At 55.4% G+C, this 12,058-nt stretch overlaps 1 protein-coding gene across 1 annotated transcript in view; it reads left to right on the top strand.

The window, feature by feature from the left end:
- Positions 1-12,058, top strand: part of Cdc42bpb (CDC42 binding protein kinase beta) — a 90,172-nt gene that overhangs the window by 42,528 nt on the left and 35,586 nt on the right. The window contains 7 exon segments of the mRNA XM_069997512.1: positions 1,651-1,799; positions 3,560-3,653; positions 6,023-6,223; positions 7,016-7,264; positions 10,115-10,194; positions 10,877-11,043; positions 11,123-11,242. Coding sequence (XP_069853613.1) covers positions 1,651-1,799; positions 3,560-3,653; positions 6,023-6,223; positions 7,016-7,264; positions 10,115-10,194; positions 10,877-11,043; positions 11,123-11,242 — 1,060 coding nt within the window.

The following is a 12,058-nucleotide window of genomic DNA, read 5'->3' on the forward strand; positions in this document are numbered from 1 at the left end:
ATGTTACCTCCATCACAAAGCACGGGGTGGTGCCATTGGAGGACGCGGGCCCCCCAGCCTCTCCACGCGCCTGCTTCTCACAGTGCCTTGAGCACACTGGGCTGCCCGCGTGTCTTAGCTTGAGCCCGCGTGCACACTCCTCACACGTGACAATAGCTTACAAGTGCAGGGCGCAGGTGCTGGCCTCAGGCTGTGAGTGGTGGCTTTGTGTGGTACTTCATTCTTGGGACCCTCCAGGTGTCCTAAACCTGAAAGGCTAGGTGTGGGCGGCTGGGGCCTTGGCAGGCTTCATTTCCCCTGCCAGTGCAGCTGCCCAGCAGGCCCACCAGGACACACAGCCACTGCCGCCTCAGCCCTGCGTGGGCTCTCTGGGCCTTCCCCAGGCTAGTCTAAACTGCAGTTGCCCAACTTACACCTCCTAGGAGTGTACAGGTGGGAGCCACTGCTCCCAACTCCATCTTTGAGATGGATCTTGCTAAGTTTTTTCCCTAGCTGACCTTTAACCATGGTCCTATTCTCTCCAGTATCAAGTACCTCTTGCTAAAGTGTGAGCCCCACACCCAGCGTTTCAGATTTCTAGGTGATGCTCACACCGGTGGGCGGGGCTACGCGTGCTTGACGCAGGGCTACACTTCACCGGTCGCCCTCCCTGTGCCGCCCCGCTGTAGAGCCCCTGCCGCCTTGCTCAGCACCAGCACCCTGTGACGCTGGCCCAGAGGCCTCAGCGCCAGGGATGAGGGCTGTGGATCCTGCTCCTGTGTTTGCTCAGTAGCTCTTGGAAGACTTTCTCCAACCACAGCACTTTTAGCCTTTCCAGATGAAATATGTATTTCCTGATTTTTTTTTTTTTTTTGCCAGTCCTGGGGCTTGAACTCAGGGCCAAGGTGCTGTCCCTGAGCTTCTTTAGCTCAAGGCTAGTACTCTGGCACTTGAGCCACAGCGCCACTTCCAGCTTTTTGTGTATGTGGTACTGAGGAATGGAACCCAGGGCTTCATGCATGCTAGACAAGCACTCTACCAGTGAGCCACATTCCGAGCCCATAAATATGTATTCTTTATTGAAGTGCTTTCTCCGCCCCATGAATAACTTAAGTTGCTACATGACGTGTATGGTGGTTCATGCCTATAATCACAGCTACTTCAGTCCAGCCAGCTGGAACAAGAAGTTAGTGCAGTGCAGTCTTCATCTCAGTATGCTGAGAAGCCTTAAGAGGAGGAACATGAACTGGGCGTCAGGGCTCACGCCTGTCATCCTAGCTACTCAGGAGGCTGAGATCTGAGGATCATGGTTCAAAGCCAGCCCAGGCAGGAAAGTCTGTGAAACTCTTATCTCTAATTAAGCACTCAGGAAACTGGAAGTGGCGCTGTGGCTCAAGTGGTACAGCACTAGCCTTGAGCTGAAGAGCTGAGGCAAGACTGAAAAACTAAGCAAAAAAGAGAAAACAGGGCTGGAGACATGGCTCAAGTGGTAGAGTGCTTGCCTAGTAAGCACAAGGCCCTGAACTCAGACCCCCCCCCCACTTACCTCTGACCCCCAAAAAGAAGAAAAGCGCGACAGCACTGTGAGGCGAGCGGGTGGCGCGGGCAGATGGGACAGGAAGCGTGGGCTGCTTCCGCTGCGCGCGTCTGCCTGCTCTCCTTCAACCCTAGTACCTGGTCATGGATTACTACGTTGGTGGCGATTTGCTGACCCTGCTGAGCAAGTTTGAAGACAAGCTTCCGGAAGACATGGCGAGGTTCTACATTGGGGAGATGGTGCTGGCCATCGACTCCATCCACCAGCTCCACTACGTGCACAGGTGTGTCCTCCTGCGCGTCCCCAGGCGCGGGCCTCAGGCCGCCCAGGCCGCCTGGGCCTCCCTTCGCACCCCCTCCCCTCCCTGCACTCACCTCCCTGCCCTCCACCCGCAGCAGCCGCCTCGGGGGAAGAGGGGCTTCCCTCTGCACTGGAAATGGGGGGCTCCCTGCAGGGGTGTGGGGTGCCACCCCTCTGTTCTCCCTCCCTAGCCCCCCTTCAGGGAGGCTATTCCCCAAACCACCCTCTCCTTAGAGACAGAGGCATCAGTATTCTTCGCCTTGGGTTTTTGGCAGGGGCAGAGGGAGCTGGTTTACTTTTATCTTGACCAAAGTAATTTTGGGAAAACAGATTTTGTTGCTTTTTTTTGTTGTTTTTATTGTTTTTTTTTTTTAATTTATTTTTTGTGGTATTGAAGTTTTAACTCGACCTCGTCCTGAGTCCCTCTGCCACTCGAGTTCCTTCCCTAGTTCTTTCTTGCTTGACGTGTTCAGTCGGGTCCTGGAGCACAGTCCTCCTCATTTTCTGTCCTGCAGGGATCACAGGGATCACAGGGCACACCACCATGCCTGGTTTATTTGTGGAGATTGGCGGCTGTCTAACTTTTTGCCTAGGTTGGCCTCAAACCATGATCTTTGCATCTTATTCTCTTTTTTTAAAATTTAATTTTCTTTTTCTTTCTCTTTTATTTTTATTTTTGCCAGTCCTGAGGCTTGAACTCAGGGCTTGGGCTCTGTCCCTAGGCTTCTTTTGCTCAAGGCTAGCACTCTACCACTTGAGCCACAGCACTGCTTTATGTGATTCTTCAGAATCAAACTCAGGGCTTCATGGATGCGAGGCAAGCACTGTACCACTGAGCCACCTTCCCAGCCCCTCAATTTCATTTTTTTATTTTTATTTTTTGAGTTAAACCTTTTAGGTTGTTGTTATAAAGATGTGTGCAGAGGCATTACGGTGACGTGCGTCAGGGAAGGAGCACGTGTCTTTTGGACAGTGTCACCCCTCCCCTCGCTTCACTTTTTTTTTTATTAATGTCCAAGACTGAGTTGGTATCTGACACTTGCTTTCCCTCGTTGGCTGGCTCTGTACCACCTGAGCCACACCTCCCACCCACCTTTAGACTTTGTGGTTTTCAAAAGTCCAGATGTTCTGCAGAGTTTATCCAAAAGCACAGTCACTGCCCCACCCTGCCCAGATTTCTCTAGCTCCATCTACCAGTGTGGGCGTTGGCCACTCTTTCTAGACTGACATCTTTTCCACCCACAGGCCTGTGGTGCTGGTGTCTTTCTGCGCGCGCGCTCTCTGTTAGACAGTGTGTTAAAATGAGGACTTAACTCCTTCATGTCAGGCCCCTCCATGGGTACCCCAGACCCTTGGGTCCCCCCCGCCCTGCGCTCTCCTGGTGGTGAGACCACTTGGTGGTCAGTGCGGGGATCAGACATCCCATGCAGTGGTCACGCTTTGGGATCTTGTGATTTCCTAGGTTTGTCATCAGCATCACCGTGAGCACACTCAGCCACAGGCCTCAGGACACGCAACCTGAGGCGGACTTTTCTAGATGTCCCTCCGCCTTCTCCCCTTTTCCTGCCATCTGTGCTCTGCCACCTGGCAAAATAGAATTAAGTTTGAGATTGTGGTGGTGCATGGTGCGGTGGCCAGACTCCCTGCGAGTCACAGCCATTGCAAATCACGCAGCTTGTTGAAGCAGTACTCAGGAAGGCATCGGCCCCGGCGCTCACTCACGTCTGCTTTGCTCACCAACAGAGACATTAAGCCCGACAATGTCCTTTTGGACGTGAATGGGCACATCCGCCTGGCTGACTTCGGCTCGTGCTTGAAGATGAACGATGATGGAACTGTAGGTATTTTGTTGGAGGTTGGTCTCGGGGTAGGTGGAGGGGGTTAAACGTTCTGCTTGACGCGTCATAAGGAAACCACATTGATTATGCAGACTGAGAAAAATGAATCCCTTAGGGAAGAGTTGAAACTTCCTACTGGGGAAGTGTTTGTGAAGTGTAACGGTGTCTGTGTATGTGTGGACGCGGTCATGGGCGGGCCTCGTGTGTCCGGCCCCTCGCGCTGCGCGCGCGTGGACACGGTCATGTGTGTGCCTCGCGTGGACACGGTCATGTGTGTGCCTCGCGTGGACACAGTCATGTGTGGGCCTCGCGTGGACGTGGTCATGTATGGACCTCGCGTGGACGTGGTCAAGTGTGGGCCTCGCGTGGACGTGGTCATATGTGGGCCTCGCGTGGACACGGTCATGTGTGGGCCTCGCGTGGACGTGATCATGTGTGGACCTCGCGTGGACGTGGTCATGTGTGGACCTCGCGTGGACGTGGTCATGTGTGGACCTCGCGTGGACGTGGTCATGTGTGGGACTCGCGTGGACGTGGTCATGTGTGGGCCTCGCGTGGATGTGGTCATGTGCGGGCCTCGCGTGGACGTGGTCATGTGCAGGCCTCGTGTGGATGTGGTCATGTGTGGGCCTTGTGTGGACGTGGTCATGTGTGGGCCTCGCGTGGAGGTGGTCATGTGCAGGCCTCGCGTGGACGTGGTCATGTGTGGGCCTCGCGTGGACGTGGTCATGTGCGGGCCTCGCGTGGATGTGGTCATGTGTGGGCCTCGTGTGGATGTGGTCATGTGTGGGCCTCGCGTGGACGTGGTCATGTGCAGGCCTCGCGTGGACGTGGTCATGTGCGGGCCTCGCGTGGACACGGTCATGTGTGGGCCTCGCGTGGATGTGGTCATGTGTGGACCTCGCGTGGATGTGGTCATGTGTGGGCCTCGCGTGGACGTGGTCATGTGTGGGCCTCGCGTGGACGTGGTCATGTGCGGGCCTCGCGTGGACGTGGTCATGTGCAGGCCTCGCGTGGATGTGGTCATGTGTGGACCTCGCGTGGACACAGTCATGTGTGGGCCTAGCGTGGACACGGTCATGTGTGGACCTCGCGTGGACGTGGTCATGTGTGGACCTCGCGTGGACGTGGTCATGTGTGGACCTCGCGTGGACGTGGTCATGTGTGGGCCTCGCGTGGACACGGTCATGTGTGGACCTCGCGTGGACGTGGTCATGTGTGGACCTCGCGTTGACGTGGTCATGTGCAGGCCTCGCGTGGATGTGGTCATGTGTGGACCTCGCGTGGATGTGGTCACGTGTGGGCCTCGCGTGGACACGGTCACGTGTGGACCTCACGTGGATGTGGTCATGTGTGGGCCTCGCGTGGACGTGGTCATATGTGGGCCTCGCGTGGACGTGGTCATATGTGGGCCTCGCGTGGACGTGGTCATATGTGGGCCTCGCGTGGACGTGGTCATGTGTGGGCCTCGCGTGGACGTGGTCATGTGTGGGCCTCGCGTGGACACGGTCATGTGCGGTCCTCGCGTGGACGTGGTCATGTGTGGGCCTCGCGTGGACGTGGTCATGTGTGGGCCTCGCATGGACACGGTCATGTGTGGGCCTCGCATGGACACGGTCATGTGTGGGCCTCGCATGGACACGGTCATGTGTGGACCTCGCGTGGACGTGTTCATGTGTGGACCTCGCGTGGACGTGTTCATGTGTGGACCTCGCGTGGACGTGGTCATGTGTGGGCCTCGCGTGGACACGGTCATGTGTGGACCTCGCGTGGACGCGGTCATGTGTGGGCCTCGCGTGGACGTGGTCATGTGTGGACATCGCGTGGACGTGGTCATGTGTGGACCTCGCGTGGACGTGGTCATGTGTGGACCTCGCATGGACGTGGTCATGTGCAGGCCTCGCGTGGACGTGGTCATGTGTGGACCTCGCGTGGACGTGGTCATGTGCAGGCCTCGCGTGTCCAGCCCCCGCACTAGGTCATTACCAGTGCTGCGGCAGGCGGGAAGGCTGGCTTGGCTGGCTCCCTTCCTAGCAGGACCCCATCCTCACTGCGGGGGGCGGGGGGCGGGGGAGCCTGAGGCACACAGTTTCTCACCAGTTGGACTTCCTCTCGAGGGCTGTGGGCACCAGCTGTCACCTGGCTGAACCCAGTAGCCTGGCTCAGACTTGCCCCCAAGCCAGGCCAGCATGGCCATCCCCAACTCAAGCTCCCCCTGCCTGAGCCTGCCCAGCCCTGGGCTTGCCCGAGGGGCCCGCGGCGCCCAGCTCTGTCATCTGGTCCCCAGTCCTGAGCGTCCTGCTTCTTTCTGAGGCCGGCGGCTGGGTGTTCACGCTGGGAGCTCAGAGCCTTCGACCCTCCCTCCCAGGTTCAGTCGTCCGTGGCGGTGGGCACCCCCGACTACATCTCCCCGGAGATCCTGCAGGCCATGGAGGACGGCATGGGCAAGTACGGGCCCGAGTGCGACTGGTGGTCCCTGGGGGTGTGCGTGTACGAGATGCTCTACGGAGAAACGCCCTTCTACGCGGAGTCGCTGGTGGAGACCTACGGGAAGATCATGAACCACGAAGTAAGCCGCTGCACCCTCTTGCTCTCTCTTCTAGAAGCCGGCCAGGCCTACGGGAGGGGAGGTCAGGTCAGGCAGACACAATGGAGGTTAGGCCTGGCGGGGCAGAGAGGGTAAGCGCATTAGAGCCTTGGGCGGTGGCGTCCAGGGCTGGCGGAGGCTCCGACTCCTGGGAGACAGGGACCTGTGCGCAGTGAGGGGCCGGGGGGGGGGGGGCGGGAGGTGCGGAGTCACTGCGAGGATCCTGCTGTGCTCCTCAGTCCCTCCCCAGGCTTGGAGCACCAGGGGCCTCAGGCAGTGGGGCCTGAATCCTTCCTGACTTCATTTCTTTCCTCTTTCCATTTTTCACCTTGAGGTTGCCTTTCTCATTCCCCCTTTGTACGTGTGCACATGGGTATATGGCGTGTGCCAGTTCCGGGGCTTGAACTCAGGCTTGGGGCACTTACCTCTGACCAGTGTTCTACCACTTTAGCCTTAGCTATACTTCAGGTTTTTGATAGTGCATTGGAGATAAGAGTCTCAGACTTTCCTTCCCTGGCTGGCTTTGAACCATGATCCTCAGATCTTGGCCTCCTGAGTTGCTAGGATGACAGGCATGAACCATTCAGTCTATTATTTCCTTTTCTAATTTTTTTCTTTTTGTTTTTCTCCACAACCAAGTATTTCCTCCCTCCTTCCTCCCCTCCCTGCCTTCCTTCACTGGCTTTGATTTGCATTTAGTAACCACGGAATCATAAGGACTTCGTGGCTTGAGCCTTAGCTGAGCATATCTTCTTATCTGCTGGTTTCATGCAGGAGCGGTTTCAGTTCCCTTCCCATGTCACAGACGTCTCCGAAGAAGCAAAAGATCTCATTCAGAGACTGATCTGCAGCAGGGAGCGCCGGCTAGGGCAGAATGGAATAGAGGACTTCAAAAAACATGCCTTCTTTGAAGGTCTGAATTGGGAAAATATCCGAAACCTGGAAGCACCGTACATTCCGGATGTGAGCAGTCCCTCGGACACGTCTAACTTCGATGTGGATGACGACGTGCTGAGAAACATTGTACGTGTCACGTTTTCCTCTGTGCCCTCACCACAGCCTGAGCACCAGCAGGGTCGGGGGCAGGCGCTGCTTAGCAGGTCCCTGGGTTGCAAAACTGTTCTGTTTTTTTTTTTTTTTTTTGGTCGGCCGTGGGGCTTGAACTCTGGGTCTGGGCGCTGTCCCTCAGCTCTTCAGCTCAAGGCTGGCGCTCTACCACTTTAGCCGCAGCACCACTTCCGGCTTTATTTCTTTTTGCTTATGTGGGCTGAGGAATCGAATCCAGGGCCTCAAGCATGCAAGGCAAGCACTCTACCACTGAGCCACCTTCCCAGCCCCCTGTTCTGGTTTTTGAAGCATTAATTCTTTTTTTTTTTTTTTGGGGGGGGGTGTCCAGTAGTCAGGCCTGAACTCTGGGCCTGGGCGCTGTCCCTCAGTTCCTCAGCTCAAGGCTAGCACTGTACCACTTGAGCCACAGCGCCACTTCCGGCTTTTTTTTTTCTGCTTATGTGGTACTGAGGAATCGAACCCAGGGCCTGAAGCATGCAAGGCAAGCCCTCTACCACTGAGCCACCTTCCCAGCCCCGAAGCATTAATTCTTTCCATGGAAGTGTACCTTTTACAATAGCCTTCAGCTTGGTCCTTAGTGTTACCTCTGGCCCTCAAATCTGTCATGGGGCTTGAACTCAGCGCCTGAGTGCTGTTCCTGGGCTTTTTTGCTCAAGGCTAGCTCTCTACAACTTGGAGCTATAGCTCTGTTTCTGGTGTTTAGGTGGTTAATTGGAGATAAGAGTCTCCCAGACTTTTTTTTTTTGGTTAGTCATGGTGTTTGAACTAAGGTCATGGGTACTGTCTCTGAGCTATTTCGCGCAAGGCCACCTCTCTACCATTTTGAGCTGCAGCACCACTTCCAGTTTTCTGGTGGTTAATTGGCGATGAGTCTCACAGCCAGGCACCAGTGGCTCACACCTGTAATCTTAGCTTCTCAGGAGGCTGAGATCTGAGGCTCTTGGTTCAAAGCCAGCCCAGGTAGAAAAGTCCCCATGAGTCTTATTTCCAATTAAACACTCAAAAACCAGAAGTGGCACAGTGGCTCAAGTGAGCAAAGAGGCTCAACTGAGCAAAGACAGCACCCAGTCCCTGAGTTCAAGCCCCATAATCGACCAAAAAAAAAATTCTCACAGACTTTTCTACCTGAGCTGGCTTTGAACCGTGATCCTCAGATCTCAGCCTCCTGAGTAGCTAGGATGATAGGCGTGAGCCTCCAGCACCTGGCAGTGCTGCTTTATTTTGGAACTTACCTGAAAGCTTTTAGCTTTTTTTTTTTTTTCATACCTTTCCATGCAGCATCACACGCTTTGTTGTGAGAGCTTCTCTTCACCTATGGCATGGCTCCTTGATGAATGAAGGCAGGCGTCCGTAGATGCGTCAGGAACCCGCCACCGTTCCTGGGTGGTGTAGGGCCTTGGTCTCTGTCAAGAGCGCAGGGGTTATGTTCATTTGTCTTCATATAGCAGGAGGAGGGGGCGGGAGGTCAGAGTTCTGCTCCCAGGCTTGTCAGCATTGGTGTAGCAGGCCTCCCTATCCCTGCCACATGCCCAGGCTAACACGCCACCCCGGGGCTGCGTGCCCGCCGTCACCCTGTGGGAAGCCACCAGATCCACTCAGCTGAGACCGGCTACATGGTCATGTGAACCCCTGTGATCCTTAGGTGCTCCGGCAGGTACTTGTCTGAGCAAGTGGAAGCTGGCCAGCATCCCAAGGCACCTTCCTGTAGATGAGTTTTGAAAAAACATTTCCGGGTAGACAATCTTTCGCTAAAAAAAAAAAAAAAAAAATAGAACCAAAGGCCTGGGCTGTAGCTCAGTGGTAAAGTGTTGCCTACCAAACGCAGTGTCCTTGGTCCGATCCCCAGTATCAAATAAGAGAAGACAACCCAAACTGAAAAGAAAAAAAAAAGCAGCAGAGGTATTTACGCAGCATAGAAACATTTTGTTTTGTTTTGTTTTTTTTTGTCGGTGGTGGGGCTTGAACTCTGGGCCTGAGCGCTGTCCCTCAGCTCTTCAGCTCAAGGTGAGCACTCTACCACTTGAGCCACCAGCGCCCGGCAGCATAGAAACATTTTGTTTGAGGTCTGGGCAGACCCTTCGTGAGGGCCGTGGGCGCGTGTCCTCTTGCTCTGTGGGGTCTAAGCAAGTCTCTCCCTGTCGACACCTGAGCAACCAAGGAGATATGCGTGCCACAAGCTCATTCAAGGTCATTTTAAGAGGTTGGAGGGGTCGAGCACATGGTAGTATGTTACTATGAGAAATTTAGTAGTAAAGATATTTGTTCTTTTTTTTTTTTTTTTTTGGGTCCGGTCATGGGGCCTGAACTCTGGGCCTGGGCGCTGTCCCTCAGCTCTTCAGCTCAAGGCTAGCGCTCTACCACTTGAGCCACAGTGCCACTTCCGGCTTTTTTCTTTTTGCTTATGTGGTGCTGAGGAATCGAACCCAGGGCCTCTGGCATGCAAGGCATGCGCTTTACCACTGAGCCAACTTCCCAGCCCCGATATTTCTTCTTTCATTTGGTGAAACCTCAGTTTTTCTCTCCTCAAACCAAGTCACATTTAGTGTTTGAGGAAACCAAAGAACCATAAGCAAGAATGTACATGCAAAGCTTGAAAATCACAAGAAGTTTGGCATAACTGTTACTGCATTAGTGCCCTTTCTGACAGCGTCCCTGTCCTGGCTGCGCCCGCTGTGTTGGCGAGGCCCCCCTGCAGCCCACACCCCAGGAAGCCCAGCCGGGCCGCGCCCTCCTGCTCCCCACAGTGGGAGCTTCTTGCTCACTGGTTTGGATGTAGGTGTCATTTGTGTCTGTGTTCTCACGCAGGAAGTATTACCTCCTGGCGCTCACGCAGGTTTCTCCGGATTGCACTTGCCATTCATCGGCTTCACCTTTACCACCGACAGGTACGTCCGGGCCGGGCCTGTCCCAGCCCTGCAACCCCCGCTGGCACGGCCCGAGCTCGCGTTGGTGCGTGCCTGAAGGCTCAGATCTTACCAAGAGGGCTGGGTGGGGTCCCTCGAAGGTTTCCTGTTCTTAAGAAACACACACACAGTTAGGGCCGGCGTACGATGGCGTCTGTGATAGGTGACATTCTGTGGCGGAGCTGTGTGCTTGTGCACAGCCCAGAACGAAGCTCTCCCTGCGAAACAGGGCTCCTGCACCCAGGCGAGAATTAGGCAGACAATCCCCTGTGGCTTAGAGGGCAGGTGTGGCCGCAGCCAGCTTGTCTGCTCGCCCAGGCCCCGCACAGGGCTGCTCAGTCTTCAGGACAAGAAGATGAGCCCAGAGATGTTGCCGCAGAGCCCGCCATGAGTGGCAGAGCCCTTGGTAACCTGCACTGCCCTGACCACCTGCCAGGACCGTGCGGTGTGCAGCCTGCCCGCAGCCCTCCAGGCAGGCCCCTCTGCTTTCCCATCTGAGTGGTGAAGACCTAGGCTTAGCTTCCCTCGCATGACAGCTGCGCAATTGGGGTCTGTTCAGGCTCCATCACAGCGCAGGCTTTCCATAGGCATTTTGTTTGCCACTTTGCTAACTGTCTCTCACCCCTGGTGGGGTGGATGGCAAGCCTGTCGCTCTGCTCTACAGCTGTTTTTCCGACCGGGGCTCCCTGAAGAGCATGATGCAGTCCAACACTCTGACCAAAGACGAAGACGTGCAGCGGGGTCTGGAGAGCAGCCTGCAGGTCGAGGCTTACGAGAGGAGGATCCGGAGGCTGGAGCAAGAGAAGCTGGAGCTGAGCCGCAAGCTGCAGGGTGAGTGGCCGGGGCAGGCTGCCACAGGCTGTGTGGAAGGCACTTGCGGCTGGCCACGCTCACGCTGTGTCTCCCCTAGAATCCACCCAGACCGTGCAGTCCCTGCATGGCTCCACACGTGCCCTGGTTGGTGCAAACCGGGACAAGGAAATCAAGAGGCTGAACGAAGAAATCGAGCGGCTGAAGAATAAAATGGCAGGTGTGTGTTCTGTTGGCCGTTAATGTCTCCAAAGGCCAGGCATGGTTGTTCATATCTGTACCTCTGGTTACTCAGGAAGGCCAAAATGTGAAGCCATTTTCAGGGGAAAAGATTGTAGAACCCCATTTCCGTTAGTGGTTGGGTGCAGTAGCTTGCCCTTGCAATCCTATCTCTGCAGAAAGCATGAAGAGGAGGCTTGTGGTTCAAACATAACAGTGAGACACCCTGTCCCAACACAGAAAGGGCTGGAGTGTGGCATTAGAGGCGTCCTCGCCCGCATTACGTGGGCTGCTAGTACTGCAGGGGAAGAGCTGAGGAAAAGGCTCAGGAAATCCACTCGTAGCTCTTCGCCTTGCTTGCTTCTCCTGATGAAATGCCGCAGTTAACTGGCGCTGGCAGTCCTCATGCTTTCTCCTCGCTCTCTCCCTTTTCCTCTGTCTAGCTCAGACAGTTAACTTGGCTGTGTGTGTGTGTGAGTGCACGCGTGCACCCAGCCGTGGGCCTTGAACTCGGGGCTTGGGCGGGATTCCTGAGCTTTCTTTTGCTCAAGGGTAGCACTCTACCAATTGAGCTACAGCTGTACTTCAGACTTCATTTGACAGTTTATTGGAGATGAGAGTGTCACGGACTTTCCTGCCTGGGCTGGCTTTGAGCCATGATCCTCAGATCTCAGCCTCCTGAGTGGTTAGGATGACAGGTGTGAGCCACTGGTCCCCAGTTTTTAACCTGGCCTCTTACATGAGGAGCCAGGGCCGCCGTGACTAGCGGCCCAGCCCCATTTCTCCACCTTTTCTACGGCTCCTGGTTATCTGTCAG

This window comes from Dipodomys merriami, unplaced genomic scaffold (assembly GCF_024711535.1).
Source record: "Dipodomys merriami isolate MVZ:Mamm:240054 unplaced genomic scaffold, mDipMer1.0.p SCAF_50, whole genome shotgun sequence".
NCBI lineage: Eukaryota > Metazoa > Chordata > Mammalia > Rodentia > Heteromyidae > Dipodomys > Dipodomys merriami.